The sequence below is a fragment of the Crocodylus porosus genome, unplaced genomic scaffold (assembly GCF_001723895.1).
Source record: "Crocodylus porosus isolate Cpor-Errol unplaced genomic scaffold, CroPor_comp1, whole genome shotgun sequence".
NCBI classification, from domain to species: Eukaryota; Metazoa; Chordata; order Crocodylia; family Crocodylidae; genus Crocodylus; species Crocodylus porosus.
The window spans coordinates 9,578,660-9,596,434 of NW_017728926.1; the positions used below are offsets into that span (position 1 = coordinate 9,578,660).

At 42.4% G+C, this 17,775-nt stretch overlaps 1 protein-coding gene across 2 annotated transcripts in view; it reads left to right on the forward strand.

Annotated features, from left to right (window-relative positions):
- The first annotated feature begins 200 nt into the window (after nucleotides 1–200).
- USP48 (ubiquitin specific peptidase 48) overlaps nucleotides 201–17,775 on the forward strand; it is a 42,113-nt gene continuing 24,538 nt past the window's right edge. Inside the window, exons 1-11 of one of the 2 annotated variants that reach the window (XM_019541393.1) lie at nucleotides 201–371; nucleotides 2,625–2,745; nucleotides 3,576–3,732; nucleotides 5,227–5,354; nucleotides 6,895–7,019; nucleotides 8,013–8,121; nucleotides 9,383–9,516; nucleotides 9,840–9,922; nucleotides 10,698–10,877; nucleotides 13,499–13,624; nucleotides 16,458–16,607. In XM_019541393.1, coding sequence (XP_019396938.1) covers nucleotides 238–371; nucleotides 2,625–2,745; nucleotides 3,576–3,732; nucleotides 5,227–5,354; nucleotides 6,895–7,019; nucleotides 8,013–8,121; nucleotides 9,383–9,516; nucleotides 9,840–9,922; nucleotides 10,698–10,877; nucleotides 13,499–13,624; nucleotides 16,458–16,607 — 1,447 coding nt within the window. In that variant the 5' untranslated portion in view covers nucleotides 201–237. The remainder of the gene's footprint in view (nucleotides 372–2,624; nucleotides 2,746–3,575; nucleotides 3,733–5,226; nucleotides 5,355–6,894; nucleotides 7,020–8,012; nucleotides 8,122–9,382; nucleotides 9,517–9,839; nucleotides 9,923–10,697; nucleotides 10,878–13,498; nucleotides 13,625–16,457; nucleotides 16,608–17,775) is intronic. The other variant, XM_019541394.1, reaches the window with a different exon arrangement.

Below are 17,775 nucleotides of genomic sequence, written 5' to 3' on the forward strand. Positions count from 1 at the left end.
TCAGCAAGCCCCGCCCCTTCTGCCCCTTTATATAGGCGGTGGCCCCGCCCCTTCGCCTCCCGAGCGGGAGGGGGGAGGAGGGAGGTGCCTCGCTCGGCCCCACCCCTCCGCCCTGCGTGGCGGCGCGCGCTACGTACGTCACGCCCCGCGCCCCTTGGCGCGGCGCGTTGATGTCACGCGCCGACGGCGCCGCCCGCGAGGGCGCAGGCGCAGTGGGCGAGCAGGCCCGGGCCCGCCATGGCGCCGCGGCTGCAGCTGGAGAAGGCGGCCTGGCGCTGGACCGAGACGGTGCCGCCCGAAGAGGTGGCGCAGGAGCACGTGGAGGCGGCCTACCGCATCGGCCTGGAGCCCTGCCGCCGCGGCGTCTGCAGGTGCGGGCCCGGCCCGGGGGGCTGCGCTGGGGCCGCCGCGCTGTGACTGCAGGGGGGGCGCGACATATGCAAGGGGGGGGGTCGACGTGTGTCTTTAAAATATTTAAATCCCTTTTAAAACTTACCTCGTTTGTAAAAACGGAGCAAAAGTTACCCGTGTGGTGAGAGGAGTGGCTCGCAGTCAGGCGTCGGGTTGTTTCTGCCGGGTCTGTAGAAATCACTTTAAAAAACCCCCAAAAAACAGACCTTTTTGGGGGGATGCGCTGCCTGTGGGAATCAGATCGGGTCACTGTGCGTCAAAATCTCTTTTTAAACTTGCCTTAAGTTTCTCCTGCGACGAAAGCTGCCGCTGGGACCCGCGTCGGTTCAGGAGCCAGCCTCCATCTGGTCTGGCCAGATACGGGGGTGTTGTCTGTGGAAATCCCCTTAAAAACTTACCCGGTTGAGGAGATGAAACAACCAACCGCTCCTCCTGCGAGGAAGGGCGGCCTGTGGGAATCGAACCGGCTGCAGTCCGTTCACGCCCAACACGAAAGCAATCGCGGCGTCTGTAAAACAAATCGGAAATGTCTCGTGCGATGAAAGCTGCCTCTGGGAACCAAACCAGTTCAAAATCTGGCGTCGGGACATTTCTGCCAGACACGTTAGTGGTGCTGCCAATACAAATCCCCTTTTCAAGTTCGCACCTGATTTGTAAGATGGGACAAATGTTTCTCCTGTGGCGAAAGCTGCCTCTGGGAACAGACCTGGTTCAAGATCCAGCCGCGGTTATTTCTGCCAGATAGATGGGGGTACTGTCTGCAGAAATCCCTCTAAAAACGTACCTTGTTTGTGAAAAGTCTGCCTCTGGGGATCGAGCCCGTTTGAGATCCAGCCTCTGTCTGTTTTGCTGTAGAAATCCCTTAAAAACTTACGTGGTTTGTAAAACAAAATGAAAGTTTCCCTTGTTCCGAAAGGCTGCCTCTGGGAATCTAACCGGTTCGAGATCCAGCTGCTGCAGTACGTTTCTGCCTGTCGCGCAAGGGATGCTGTCTATAGAAATCCTCTTTAAAACTTGCAGGGTTTGTAAGATGGAACAAAAGTTTCTCCTGTGATGAAAATTGCCTCTGGGAATCAAACTGGTTCAGGATCCAGCCTCCGTCTGTTTCTGCAAGACCTGTAAAGGACGTTCGCTGTTGAAATTCCTTTAAAAAACTGACGCGGTTTGTAAAACAAAATGAAAATTTCCCTAGAGATTAAAGCTACCTCTGGGTATTGAACTGGTTCAAGATCCAGCATCAGTACCCCTATAAGGGGTGCTGTCGATAGAAATCCCCTTAAAAACGTACTTGGTTTGTAAACCGAATGAACGTTTCTCATGTAATGGAGCTGCCTCCGGGGCTCGATCTGGTTCAAGATCCAGCCTCAGTCTCTTTGTGCCAGTCACATAAGGGGCATTAGCTGGAGAAATCCCTTTGAGAACTTACATGGCTCATAAAACAAAACGAAAGTTTCTCTTGTAAGGAAAGGAGGCTTCTGGGAATTGGACAGGTTCAAGATCCAGCTTTGGTATATTTCTGCCAGATACGGAAGGGGCATTTGCTGTAGAGATCCCTTTAAAAACTTGCTTACTTTGTAAAACAAAAGTGACTGTTCCTCGTGTGGTGAAAACCTGCCTCTGGGAATTGATCCTGTTCAAGATCCAGCTTAACTTACTCCCGTATCAGATGGGTAGGGGTTACTCTCTGTAGACATCCCTTTAAAAGCGTAAGTTGTTTGTAAAACAAAACAAACCTTTCCCTTGTGATGAAAGCCTGCCTCTGGGAATCAAACCGATTCAAGATCCAGCCTCTGTATTTCTGTCAGACATGCAGGGGGGTTGAGCTGTAGAAATCCCTTTAAAAAACATAAGGTTATTTGTTAAACAAAACATTTTTAATTTTTTTTAGTGATGAAAGCAGGGTTTATACTCTTCTCTAGTGACATGCATGTGGTTGATGAAGTGTGCAGAGGTAAACGGCTCTAAATGCTGTCTCCTGCCTACTCGACAGTAAACCAAATCTATGGGCTAGAAGGTAAAAGGTGTTTGTTCCCACCAAAAAGACTCTCAAGTTACACCTGCGTGTTTTTGGTCCCGTGTTCTGTTTTCCTGTGTTTTGCTAATGAAAATAATACAGTTTGCTATTGCTTCCTGGTTTGGGGGTTTTGTTTTTGTTTTTGCATGATCTAAAACAGCGGGGTTTGTTTTCATGAGTGTGTTTGGTTTTTTTGTAGAAGAAACTGCAGAGGAAACCCAAACTGTTTGGTTGGGATTGGTGAACATGTTTGGCTGGGAGAAATTGATGAGAATAGCTTTCACAATATTGATGACCCAAATTCAGAACGCAGGAAAAAGGTAAAGGAGATTTTTTTTGTTTCCTATATAAGCTATAACCCCCAATCCAGCAAATAATCTGCACACACAGGATCTGAAGTGTTCTCATGAGGAGGGCTGATAAGCAAGTATACGTTTTCTCTCTGGGGATAGATACAGTGTTGCATGATTCTTTGCTATGGAGTTTCAGCTGTCCACCACAAACAAGACCTGAAACTCTCCCTTTTCAAAGATTTGAGTTGCACTTTTCTCATTTCTCATCCGAGACCAAATGCCACTGGCTCAGCATATACTGTACAACACTCCTTTTAATTTCCTTGACATTGACAGGTTGTCTGCATACCATTGGTGGTATGTGTACCACAGATTGGGAGCCACTGAGTTAAAGTATTACTTTCCCAGTCTTGCTTGTCAGGTCTGAAAGGAGGCAGTTGGGTTAGAAATCCATTCAGATAATGCCTAGAGAAGCAGCATGACAGACGCATGGTATACTGTGTTCATTGTTGTCATGCAGTTGGGGAGCAGAAAGTTTGAGAAGGTCCTCTATAAAGCTACAGGTGCTCAGTACCAAGAACAGAGTACAAGCATGTGACAGCTGGATTTTTTTCCCCCAATATGTTTCTTTTGGTGTTTTGGGACACTGTGCCTTGGAGTTTTGTGTGACAGGATTAATCTATGTAGTTTTGGGGATAGGTTAGTAGACATGCAGTTGTATGGGATGGTTTGGATGGGGATGATCCTGTGTTGAGCAGGAGGCTGGATTAGATGACCTCTTGACGTCCCTTCCAGCCCTACTTTTCTATGATTCTGTGTAGGAATAAGTATAACTGGTGCTTTCTTCTTTACACTAGAATGCATTCGTAGGCTTAACAAATCTTGGAGCCACGTGCTACGTGAACACTTTCTTGCAAATGTGGTTTCTTAACTTGGAGCTTCGGCAGGCACTTTACTTGTGCCCCAGCACCTGCAGCGAATATTTGACTGGTGAGGGCATCCCAGAAGACAAAGGTCAGTGGAAGATCGCAACGTTCTCTGAACCCTTTTTTGTTGCGAGAGAACATTGTTAACCTCTCCCTGTTCACATAACAGATAAAATTTCTTTCCTTGCTCAACTGATTAACCATTTAGAATATCCTTCTTGTGTGGGTAAAGGAATTATCTTAGCACTAAGTGGCTGGAGTTTGGCAGATGCTACCTCATATAAATATATCTTAATGAGAAAGCATTGGTTGCACATAAGGGCTACAGTTAGCTACAATTGGAACAACACAAAAAATGGCCAAGTATTTGCATGTAGAAAAGGCGCCTGACATTGGCTGTTGTCAGTGCCAGAATAATAGACTAGAAAAGCCATTAGTCTCATCTCATGAGTATAATCTATAAGTCTGTGTATACAGCAATCTATACAGTATACAGTGTTAATATACCTTAATAGCATAAAGCCTTTTGTTTTGTACGTTACGGATCAAGGTATGGTAATGGTTATCGTAAACTAGCTTTTTTTTTTTTTTATGGCAACTGATATTTCTCTCTCAAAGTGAATTCTTGGCTATTTCTTGTGTTGTCAGTTGTAATAAGCAACAAAATTGTATGTAAAACACCAGTAGTAATCTTTGCTGGATGTACAATAAGCTGCTAGCCTTATTCTGCTTCCGTTACTGAGTGCTGGCTTTTGGGGATACGACAGTGTATGCAAATGAAACTGTTTTCCTTAAGTAAGTTACTTAGCTTGAATTAATTACTTTGGTATGACAGCTTATAATAGAAGCTGTAAACAGGGACTTTAATATACATTTATATGATTAGAAACAAAGTTTCATTTACCAATAAGCAAGCCTCAATCCTCTGGATCGTGGTGTATGTGCAAGAGATCTAGTCAGAGGCCTGATGAATCCACTTGTGGCTGATGAGCCCAATTCAAGAGTGACGCAGATTGTTACAAGTTTCACAGGTCCATGTGTTGTCTGAGCTGGGGTTAGTTTACAGCACACTGCTCCCCTCTTTCTCGCTTTGCTTCCATCCTCTGGATCAAAGCCACTTCATGTTGAGCTGCACCCAGTGCCACATGTTTTCCCCAGATTAGACAGGATTCTGTGCAGTCCTCCCAGCTTCCTACATTGATGTGGAGCAACTTCATATAATTCACGCCCACATCTTGGTACCACCATAAAGGGTAACCTTGCTGTCTAGAGCCATCTCAGATCTCACTATACAAAATATTTTTGGGACTACAGTCTCCTCCCATTCTTCTGACATGGCTTGAGCCATCCTGACCTTCTCCTCTTGATAGTGGTTTCTAACAGTGTCAGTGCTGCATGTTCTAGCATCTTTGTGTGTGGCATTTTGTCTTCCCACATTATTTTCCGGGTCTTAAAGTGCCATTAAAGTTTCATTCACTGACAACCAAATAAAATTAAACGTCTCTGGCTTGGCGCTCATTTGTCTCTTGGTGCAAACCAGGTCAGTCGCTTCTTACTAATTTGAGCTTCTCTCTCCCAATAGATTATGAACCTCAGACAATTTGTGAGCATCTCCAGTACCTGTTTGCATTGTTACAGAACAGCAAAAGGCGATACATTGATCCCTCTGGGTTTGTTAAAGCACTAGGCTTGGATACAGGACAGCAACAGGTAGGTTTGAGTTTGATGTTTGACTAGTTCTCTTTTCTAACAGCTTTTTAAGTAAGGTGGAATAATATCCCATAACGTCCATAAAACGTATTTAATCATATCCTCCTCATACCCAAGAGCCCTGCTTCTGAGCTTAGGACCCCACTTGCAGCTGCAGGAAGTTAAAAAGTTAGAGCTGATGTTGACAGTGAGGTCAGAATATGATGGTGGCTGCAGCACATGCTCCGTATTGTGTTCCCAAGGGTAAGAGAAGGTGGGGCACCACTGCACCAGAGACTTGGGAGCAGAGAGCAAGAGCAAACTGCTAATGCTGAACTGGAGAAGCTGTAGAACAGAACTGGAAAAAAACTCCAGACAGCAGTCGTAAACAGCATGTTCAGTGAGTTTAAGAAGCGGCAGTAAGCAGGGAGGCAGGTGAGGTCATGGGTTGGAGAGACTGAAGCTTGTGTGCGTGGTGAGGGAAGAGTTAGGAGAATGAGGCTAATGGGAAGAATAAAGAAGGGTATAAAAGAGATTCAGTGGATGCCAGGAGATGGGATGGGGTCACTTGGGAGGAAACCAGCTGAGAATCTGTATGAGTGACAGGAGGCAAGAGGAATAAGGAAAGCGAGATGAAGAAGGCAGGCCTCCTACAAGCCTGAAGCTTCAGGTTTCAGTGAAAGGTGGCAAATAGGTAGCTGCTATTGCAGGACTCACTTAAGTTGGAGGAGGAGAATTGTTTAGCCAGGAAGATGGCAAAACAGAAGGGGGGCAATGAATAAAAGCCTGTTGAGTATTCAACAAGCGTAAATCAGTGTAGCTCAGTAGCATCTGTGGAGCTATACTGTTTTACACCATCTGAAGGTCTGTGTCTACAGAAGATGAAACAACTGATGGCAGTCATATCATTTTTGTCTTGTTTGCTGCTCTCTTGGCTAGATCTATCATGTAAGCACAAATAATGTTATTTTCTGAGACGCTGGAACACAGTGTTGGAATGGGTCTCAGAAGAAGGGACAGTGTGAAACATGAGTGATTATTATGACAAACCGTTCCCTAGCAAAGGATGATTAATCCTCTCTAAACTAATGTGTGCTGTTTATACAAGATAAGTAACACTCTTTAAAAGTCTGTCAGTCACAATGCTATAATCATATTGGGTATAGAAATGTTTGTTTCAGTATTCTTAGTGGGGAGCAGGAGGGGGGTGGACCTGATTCACAATGTGAAGTTGAGAAGTGAAAATAATCAGATTTATGTGGTTAATGAGCTACCATCCTTTTAACAAAATCCTGGAAATTGCAGTGTAGCTACTACTACTATACCCATCGAACTCATGCTGCTGTTCTCATGCTGCGTCGTGCACTCCTTCGAGTCCAGTTTGTCTTTTCCTTTGTCTTGTTACCTTGCATTTTTCTATTCCATGTGCACTTTAGCATCTGTATAATTCTGGGTGTGGGTTTTGGTTATCAACATAACATTTCAAGTAAATTGGAGAACTAGGCTGTGACTGTAACTCAGAAGTGACTCCACTGTTACCAAATGCTGGTGTGTGTTCTAGGATGCCCAGGAGTTTTCCAAGCTCTTTATGTCACTGCTGGAAGATACTTTGTCTAAACAGAAAAATCCAGATGTTCGAAATATCGTCCAGAAGCAGTTTTGCGGAGAGTATGCATATGTCACCGTGTAAGTAAGCTGCGTATTTCTCCAGCTGTGCTGTCTTGCTCAGCATGTTTTCCTGTTCCTCTGGCCACGTAGAAGAAACTTCCTACAAACATTAAATATTTTTGGAGAGGAGAGAGCGAGTGGGAAGGAACCTTTCTAAATCTATAACAGAAAGGCAAGTGCATTATTTGCTGAGTTCTTTAAACAAGAGGTTTCAGTGATTCTGAAGTCTTGAGTTTATGGAAAAATAGGACTCCATATGCACGTCCTATATAATTTATAGAATTTTGCAGCTTGTCTATTTCTTTCTTTAATTCCTCATGTTCAAATGAAAAGGTGGTTACAAGCCACATCTGCCTGGCAGATCTACTTCCTCTCTCACACCATGGTGCTCTATGTTGGTTATCTCCAAAACTGGAAGTAATGTGGCTGTGTCCTCGTGGGGCTTCAGGTAGACCCGTCATCATTGCTGAGTGACAGAGCCAGTTGCCTCTTCTCTGTGCTAATTAGCGTGGCTGCTAATGGATGGGTCTATGCTCTTTCTGGGTTAGGAGGCAGCCCAGCTGGAGGACCATGAAAAAAGAATTCTTATGGGTAATACGTTTTATTTGGTCAACTGTATGGTTGAGAGGGACCCAGAGCTTGGCTGTCTCTCTGTGCCCTTCCTCTGGTCTCACTTAATATAACTTAAATTCCCAAGTCCTGAAAATGATCTGTAGCTGCCTGGATGCCCACACTGATCCCCCATGAGAATTGTTCATTTGTATTTGGAATGTAACAGTGTAAATATGAGGTGCAAAAAGACATTTCTGCACTTACTCTGGAGGCCGCTGTGTTGCTGCATAGGTTCTTTAGTCCACAGATCAAATCTTGGCATGGCCAAGAGCAGCAGGACATAGAAATTTGGAGCTGCACATACCTCAGAGTCAGTGATCTGTGCCCAGAACCTCAGCTCCAATGATAACTTTTGAATTAATCGATTTTTTTTTTTTCCTTCTTTTTTTTCTGTTCTAGCTGTAACCAGTGTGGCAGGGAGTCCAAACTTGTATCCAAGTTTTATGAACTGGAATTAAATATCCAAGGGCACAAGCAATTGACAGACTGCATCACAGAATTTCTTAAGGTAAAAAGTTATTCTTTTTGTTGATGCTATAAAACAAAGCATTAGTTTGCTTGCCTGTCAAGGTGTTCTGAAATCAGGGAGAATTCATAATGAAATCAGTGGGAAAAGACTGTGGGAGTGGCCACTAAATAACTGCAAAATATCAGTATTAAAAGAGGTGCTTCCATCAGGATATAATTATTATTGAGAGTGGTATACTGAACATTAGGGGAATCCTTCTCAGCTTACTATGTATCTGGTAAAGCTTTGTGTGACGCTTTCCTTTGCTGTTTCCCTTGTTAGTGCACATCTTTCTCATAGCAGCAGCAGAATATATGCACTTTAACTATAGTATTGTTAGACACCCAGGCATAGCTGCAGCAGCACCTAAAAAAATTTTAGCTGCACTTTTATAAAGTGACTGGGTCTCATGTTGTAGGTATTCAGGGTTCAAGTTGTGTTATTAAAATATTTTAGAGCAGAGTTACTAACTAGTTCAGCTTGTTGCATGCAGTAAGTCACACAGATCAGGACTCGGGGTGACATGCTCTGGAGACAAGTCAGTTGTGAAACAAGTTGCCATAAAAGGTAAATTCCAATTAAAAGAGAACACATTCCAGTATGCGTCCAGTAGATGCATTGGGGTACACCCACACTGCAAGATTATAGTATCCCCACTTAGCAACAATAAGTTTGGGGTTGGAGGTTTGTTTGTCTCAAAAAATTAAAAGGCAGGGCTTCATGCTTAGCAGTTTACGGTTTCTTCCCAACTCTACACATGGATGCCAATTCCTGTGAATCCCCACTGAAGCTAGTTTGGTCCAGCAGGCAGAAATTGCATTCATTCACATGGGCAGAGTTTCAAGTAAATGGAAGCTATAGCCTTTCTGTTAACTAACTACGTAACCTCATTAAAACAGAACTTTCTACAGCCTCCTTGATGCAGACTAAGTTATCCATCTCAGTTCAGTAAAGGGAAAACCTGACCTTTGGATTATAAACTGCCCAATTATTGCAGCAAAGGCTTACTGTAGTTTGACAGACTTGTGGTTTCTTAAACTGTCACTAGTCTCTTAACAGCTCTGAAATTTTGAAGTGTGGTTAGCCCAGTGTTTTCTGTATTTTATGCAATGTCTTCTATTATCCCTGCCATATCTTGGGATACTGATTATATGGATATAAAGAGAGCTGTCTTCATTTGGTGTCTGTATATGGCTTTGAATCTCAAGCTCCAGAGTAGAGTGGAAGAATCAACCTTTTTCTTTTTTTGCCTCCTGGTCAGGAAGAAAAACTAGAAGGGGACAATCGCTATTTCTGTGAAACTTGTCAGAGTAAGCAAAATGCCACAAGGAAGATCAGGCTGCTTAGTCTTCCATGCACTCTCAACTTGCAGCTGATGCGTTTTGTGTTTGACAGGTAAATGACCTGGGTTGTAAAAGTGTGTGTGTGGGGGGAGGGGGGTCGTGGAGAGGGAGGCGTATTGGGTTGCCCAAATATTTAAAATTGCCTGTTCTACATTTGCTTCCACTTTGGGTGCTATTCAAGTCTGAATTAAGTGCTTTGAGTTTGAGCTTTTGTGCCCTTTGGAATGATAAATGAACATCAAGAAATCCATATTATTAACTTATAATAGAGATGTACAGATTTTTTGGAAAACATCTTTCTGCATGTTTAGTCTCTCTTTTGTTGCATTGAGCATGTATTGTTGAATGTTTTGTGGTTTGATTTTTTTTGAACAGGCAAACTGGCCATAAGAAAAAGCTGAATACTTACATTGGATTCTCTGAACTGCTTGACATGGAGCCTTTTATGGAACAGCGAAGTGAGTTGTGTGAAAAATACTAACTTTTACCCATGCATCTATATGTGGCAATTTAAAAATCAGGGAGTTGGGACCTGGAATCAAGGAGACTACCCCCAGCCCCATTTACCTCCAGCTTTAAATCGCTCCACAAGCAGCTCAGATGGGCTGCACACAAAGCTATTTAAAACCTGGGGGTGGGGTGGTACGGGACCCTACTGACAGCTTGTCTTCTCCCCTGCCTGGGAAGGGGGCAGGCTTCTCAAGTAATGGGCTCCCCTAAGGGCAGGTTTGTCCCAAGGTTCAGCCCTCTAGTGCCCTGTGGCTGGAGAGCTCACCTTTGTAGTTCTCCATCCAAGGGCTGGAATACATGTACACTTCAGCTCCCAAGCTACTTTTCTACAGGAAAAATTTCAGATAAGTTTTTACCAGTAGAAGTGATTGCTTGTTTTCAGCTTAAAACATTTCTAGCTCTTTTTATCAATATCTTTGCTTAAAATGGAAGCTTAAGCAGTGTTTGGTCCCATGTTGAACTGCCAGCAGTGGTTAGCAACTTCTATAAACATTTCTTAATTTCTGACTATTAGGTGAAACTCTTTGGTTACTAGATTTGCAAGATAAAGTATAGAGTCCTGCTTGGCCTCTGCTTCTCTCTTGTTCAAGGTCAAAACCTAGAGAAGAGAAAAATCACTTATGCTCTTTTGTGTTAGGAAGGACTTTTTTAGTTCTTAAAAGTTTTCAGACAAATGATTTGTATGGTCCCTGGAAAATAAAAGAACTGCTTGTTCTCTTTCAGATGGCGTCTATGTCTATGAACTCAGTGCAGTCCTTATCCACAGAGGAGTGAGTGCATACTCTGGTCATTACATTGCTCATGTGAAGGACCCACAGACTGGTGAATGGTACAAGTTTAATGATGAAGACATAGAAAAGATGGAGGGGAAGAAATTGCAATTGGGGATTGAGGAAGATCTAGGTAAAACCTTTAAGTTGTGAGTGCCCTTTTAAAATAACTCTTTTTTTCACCAAAAACTTGGAAGCTAAATCAGTTGCCCTGATGCATGTATGAACAATTGGTAATAACAGAGCTGCATTTTATGGGTAACTAACAAAACTGCAGTTTCCTTACCTGCAGCAGTTTTAATCCCTGAGCCCCATTGGAATGTTTGTCTTGTACAGTCTTTTTTGACTGCAGTTCTCTTCTCAGTTATAACGTGGCAAATAGCAAGCTTTTGCCTAGAAATGAATTGGTTTAAAATGATTAACTTCCACATCGGAGTAAAACTTGAACAAACTATTTGCCTGAACTAGTGCACCAAATGGGGTTTTATTAATGGAAAGCAAGTTTTTTTTATATGGTTTCTAGAGAGCTAAAAGTAAGCTTTTATTTGTGCTATTTTGATTTTCTTCTACATCCTGCTCAGCCTTTCTCCCTTAATCCAAGAGAAAACACCCCCTGTTTTCATATTACCTGGGCAATGCTGGATCTTGATTTCATGATGTTTGCTGTAAAGCTTAGGCTGAGACTTCAGCTGCAGCTGCCTTACCCCACAATGCATTTATTGGATGTATGACTATCAATAGTCTCATCATTTGAATATGCAAATACAGACATGCCTGAGTAACACTAATGAGTCAACACTCAACACGTCATAGGTGCAGAGATCCAAATAAATGCTCTAACAGAGTACTAAGGAAAGTATTTAAGAATCCCCATTTCAATCCTTTAATAAAAAGCAGGAAAGTAAAACTTAGATATTTCTCAACTAAGAGGCAAGTAGGAAAAAAAATTCTCAAAACATTTCCAAGCATTGACTAACCTAAAGTCACATTCTGATGCCCTGAATTAAAACAAACAAACAAACAAAAAAATCCTTCAATTTTTTTAACCTTCTCCCACATTTGGTTTTATAAAGGTTTCCTGAGAGTTTTGCCAAGCACATTTAAACCTTGCTCCTGTTTCTCACCACTTTCTCTCCATACATCTGTCTGCTGCCTCTTCATTTGCAGCTTTGCTGCTGCTACTGGTAAACATCCTCTTGCAGAACCTGATGACGAGCTTGTATGCAAAGCCCTGCCAGAGCCAGAGCAGTGATGGTGTCCTGCTAGTGGCTGAGTGATCCACCTGACCCTCAACAGTGATGAACCTGATTAGACAGGAATCAATGTAAGGTGCAGAAGTAAACCCGCTGAAACACAGATACTTTGTTCTCTGACCTTTCCTGTTCACTCCCTGAACAAGCCAGGAGATCACTTGCAGAAAAAAGAGACAACAATTTGAAACTATAAAACAAGATAGGTCTTGGTGTTGCAAAGGCTCAAGCATGGGCTTAAAATTAAGCGTGCATTGTTTACTGAAGGCAAAGGAAGTATTTGCATTCTTAACTTAAAGCATAGTTTAAGTCTCTGAGCTTGGGGCCTCAAGCAGTTACAATTAAAAATATTATTCATCAAGATTTAAAATTATTTATCAGCTTCTGCCAAAATCTCTGGTCAGGGTTCTTTTTCTCCTCCAAGGGCGGAGGCTATTGCACACTCAGCAGTGGAAAAAAGTTTGGTATATAAGCAGGTTGCGGTGAAAAGGCTCTGCTTTTTATCTGCTGCAGGGAGGCAGTGTGCTTGAACTCTGATGCAGCAGGCAGGACAGATTTTTTTAAGTGCTTGTAGAAACTGGGAAGGAAGGTGGTGCTGAGATCTGTCTAGGTTATGGGATGGCAAGATTATGGAGTGACAGGCTGCTTTCACACAGCTTAGCTACAAGTGCAGGCTACTTCTAACACAGCCCAGACCACTGCAAATGCCAGAGTTATCACTCTCTCCTGCAGTGCCACCACTATGACTTCTCCTTGCCCTCTGGCCTCTGAAATATAGCAGAAGCCCCCCCAGCTCTGCCGGCCATTGGGTTGCTCGCTAACCTCTGGTCTAAGCACCTAAATTCACAACAAGATGGGCTTTGTGATAGCGTCTGAGTTCCTCAAGAATTCTACGTGCATAAATGATAGAAATGAAATCTTCATATCCTCCACTGAATTTGAGCTGAAGCTGTTTTTCCTTTTTTCTTGTTACTTAAATTAGCTTGTAATGCTGGAAATTTAGATGCACTGAAAATGTTCCATTGTCTCATAGGCTGCAGGTGAATGTAGAATGACAAGCTCAAAAACATGAGTTGGTGGCATATGGTCACGTTTTTCTACACCCCCCCGCCCGGTCTCAAGTACATTCCAAGCTAGCACTTGGAATCAGCCGTTTGAAATAACGCATTTCCTACCCTGCAGCTTGATGCCTACAGGTTTTGTCACACAGTGGGAAGGAACACATTTCCCTTATAGATAGAGTGGCATTTAAACATTTTCTTTACCCCGAGCATTGAAACATTACTTGGTATAAGGGAATCTGCATGGATGAGAGTGCACTTGCAGTACCCGTGCTCAGCTGCCCGTCTTCCATTGGAGAAGAGGTTTAGCATACTTGGAGGTAGTGAATACATGCTGGGGGGGATGAATTTAGATGAGATACCTTGTCTCTGGATTCACCCTGTTAAGGGAAAATAAATACAGTAGAATGCATACTTATTACATTTTGCCTTCTGTGCCACAGCAGAGCCTTCTAAATCTCAGACTCGTAAACCCAAGTGCGGGAAAGGGACTCATTGCTCTCGAAATGCTTACATGTTGGTGTACAGGCTGCAAACCCGGGAAAAATCTCCGACAGTTGAAGTACCAGGTGGGTGGAATCATTCTTCTGGCCTTTCAGACCGTTTTCTTACAGCTAAATCATTTTAGTTTGCTCTGTCCAGTTCCAGAGGAAATCAGCAGTTCACCTTAAATGCTTTTTGTAACAACCTGTGTCCACTCAACCAAAAACTTGCCTTAAATGACTCAGTGACCTGTTACCACTTTATAGGCCCCTGACTGTAGCCTGCAGACACTGGGGACTAGTTCAGTCATTCCTGACACAAGGTGGAGTGAGATGTTAAATGGTAGAATCACTGTTACTTGACCTGCTAAACATATATGTTGGTTTTTCAATGTATTCTTCTACTAAGAAAGCATTTCCTAGTAAAATATAAGAAAGAAAGAAGAGCTGAATAAAATGTGTTTTATATTTTAATTCTTTTGTAACTTTGTCTTCTGTCTCTTCCGTCTTCCTGTCTTCTGGAAACTCAGCTGTCCTGTTACCAGAGGTTTGCCCCATGAGTTGACTTTTGCTTGTTTTCTTTAAGAAAATCATTTAGAAGACCAGAAATAATCCCGTTTCAGCATCTACCAGGAATAAGAGTCTGTTGCTGAGGCAGTAGTTTCTCTTTGGGTCGCTGAAATTTCATAGCTGTAAGCACTCCCTGGCCCTGTTGCATTGAAATTGCCACTTGTGCTCATGAAGCAGAAAGAGCGAAGGAATTTTTTTGTCGTTGAAGTAATCTCACCTTTTTGTGAGTTGGCGTACGTGATCACAAAATGTTCAACTCATCACTCAGAATAGGGATTGAATAATTAGTGTCCCCTGCCAGATTTACATTTGAATAATTAAACTGGTTTTAAAAATGACGCCCAAAGCTTGAATAGCAGTCATTTCAAGATGTCAGTGTCATGTGTGTTGTGCTGAAGGTGGGTAGTCCTGGCATTTCTCAGTTACTTATTTGCCTTGTGTGCCTTTTACAATGGCATGCTGCTTCTCACAAATACATGTTCCTCCCTACTGTGTATAAAGAGAATAAAAATAAGGGTGCAGACGATTCAGAGACTTTTTGCTAACGTGTTCGTGATTTGTCTTATAGTTAGGGGGAGGTGGAAATTCATTTGACCTTTGGATTGAATAATACTTAACATTTGTATAGTGCTCTGTTCAAAGGGTTGTATGCTAATTAATATTTCTACAGCAGTAAGTATAGAGGCAATATCCCTCTTTTACAGAAAAGGAAAACTAAGATGGTGTTCTTCCTTCTGATTCTAGAAGCTATCTCAGGTCCAGAGCCTTGCAGAGTATTTCACTTAGAAGAAGAAATTAATGGTGAAGTTGTTCTTTTGTGTGTTCCTTGCTCAAAGCACCAAGTGTCTTCCAACCAGCCCCCCAGTGCAGAAGTTTCTCTCAGCTTCTCCTAAGGCTGAACCAATGCTGACTGACACCGTGTCACTTTTCCTCAGTCCCTTTCTAAGCTCAATCCCTGCACGCAGAGTACTCCTAAAACAGTGCGCAGTGAAGCAGCTCTTCTGCATAGCTGGTTCAGATTCCTGTGGAGCCTTGCATCTGCCTCTGTGTTGAGCAGAAACATGTTTAGATGTGTCTTTTGCAGCTATCTTAAGCCAGAAGGTGGTGATCACTCTTTTAATGTTTAACCCACCTTATAAGAGTATCCAAGGGAAGCGACTTGAATTTGAACAGAATGCTACTGATAGATCTGGGACTACAACTTGGAACTCGGCTAACTGTTAGCTTTTAAAATAAAAGGGTCGGGCTGATTTTGAGAACTAAGCACTCTTTCAAAACCTGTAATATTCTTGTAGGCAAAATTAAAATTCAGAACATTGTATTAGATTTTAGTGATGCATCTGTCATGATGGTATGCCTATATGAAGGAATTAAACCAGTATACTTTTGAAATGTTTTTAACCTTTCCTAAGTAGCAAAACATTTCAAGTAGGGAATACTTTGTACTTCCTTTTCTATCACTGTGAGGAAATAGGCTGCTGCCTTTTCTTTCCTTGTCTCTTCCTACCATTTAAATGGTTCATGAACTGGTTTTGTGTAAGCCTGTTACTGCCAGTCCTCACGTATTTTTCATTACTCTGCCTGATCTCTTAATTCTTGAGAGTTTTCTGCTCTCACCTTCTAAAAAACAGAGAAATTGGATCATTAAGATACTGTATATTCAAGTATCCATGGTACTGTGTGCTGTGGTAGGTGGCACTAAAAAATTCAGATGTACTTCTGGGGCTGAAGGCTCTTATTCCTGCATGTTGGTAAGAAGAACAGCTATTCCAGAGGAGCCAAGAGGAATATCTAGTAGAGCTGAGTGATACTGCAGAGAGTAGGAGGCAAGAAAATGGAACCACGGGTCTTGGAAAGTAGCAGGGACATTCCCGAAACAGTTTTAAAGGAGCTTTATGGACTCATGGTCTGCCAGCCTTCATTGCTAGGGCTGTAGTAGAACTGTTGCTGCCCGAGTTTAACTATTAATATGTAATAGCATGCTTTTTTGTTATGCAGCATAGGTTTTATTGCCTGCTTTCTAAAACCCTGCAAGTGTCACTCCCCCGGAGTAAATTTTTCTCTTGGACAGTATTAAAACATTTGTGTCCCATGGCTGCTTTACATTTAATCACCTGTGTTGGCAAAAGCACTGAAATGTAAATATTAAAGCAGAATATTGGGGCGCGTTGGGTTTCTGAAAGGCTGTGGATTCCAGTGTCTGTGTGGGGAAACTTGCTTAGGGGTGATGTCAGCTTAAAAGCTGCTTGCGGGGATAATTGGTATAATTGACATTCATGTTGGCTGTCTTTTTCCATGAGACAGTGAATTGGGGGTAGTTAGTATTTCTGCTGTTTTTCTTTCTTGCTAGCTTTTCTGCAGGAGCTGGTAGAACGGGATAACTGCAAGTTTGAGGAGTGGTGTAACGAAATGGCAGAGATGCGAAAACAGAGCGTGGCCAGAGGCAAAATCAAACATGAAGAGGTGAAGGAGCTCTACAAAAGGTTACCTGCTGAAGCTGGTCTGTAAGATATTCTGGTAGCATTTTGTAGTAGATATGTGTTTAAGATTAGCAGTCTTTTGTAACTAAACCACTGCTTTAATTCTTGTTCCCCTTTACATATAGTTGCATTCAGTAGTTGTCATAAATTTGGTCTCTTTTTTTCCTCTTAACTTTTCATATTCTGGTATTTGTAATAGCAAAGTATCATGAAGAACTATAGATTTTGAAGGAAACAAGATGCAGAGGGTCCATTTCGCAAGCATTTAAATTGTATTTGAGGTTTCCCCAAAAGTCCATAAAGCTAATCTTTTTTTTTTTTTTTTCCCAGCTGGGCTGTAGAAACAAACAGCACTAGAACCATATTATGCATCATAAGATGTGGTCTCATGGTCTGAATGTTTCACTGCAAGCTGTTGGGTGTAATTGCATGCCTCCTGATGAGGGAAGGGCACATTAGCTAAGAGGGCAGTGGGACATCTATGCTCAGTACTGCTTTTGCCCTATAATGTTTTCTTCATGGTGACTTTACATTTCCCAACCTCCTCTCTCTTTCTTTTTCCTGTTCTTCATTTTAATGGCCACTGCAGCTATTTTTCTCGTTATTGATATATTTTCCCCTCCCTTTCAGTGATGTCTGCTAGCCTCTTTCATATACTGTTTCCATTTTCTGTTGTCCTGTCCACGACTTGACTCACTATTGATTAGCTGCATTGAAACCAGAATAACTTAGCCAGTTGTGAGTCTCTACTTCTCTTCTCCGCGAAAGTGCTAAATGAACCTGCAAGGGCGCAGGTTCACTCAACCTTCTGCCAGAAAGATATTCATGTCTGACAGGCACTTGGGAACGCCCATGTAGGCGATCTTTTATCTGTAAGACTTCTACTAGTCATTCCACTCATATAAGCCCTCTGTATCTCAGCTGTACTGTCCTATGAGCAAGTGCTCACTGGCTGCCTCTTAATCTTGTACCCATTTTTTTTTCACCCTACTTTTTTAACATAGTTAAGCACTAGGATTTTGAAGCATCATTTTCTTCCCTTGGTTGTCTTACGTGTAAGGGTACAGGTCTTGCTGTGGCTATTTTACATACAGAATATTTCTCTCAAGTGCATGCCGCTTCTAAAAACAATTGGAAAAAATCACTTAAAGTTATAAATCTCTTAAGAAGCAAAAATAGGCTCTTGTG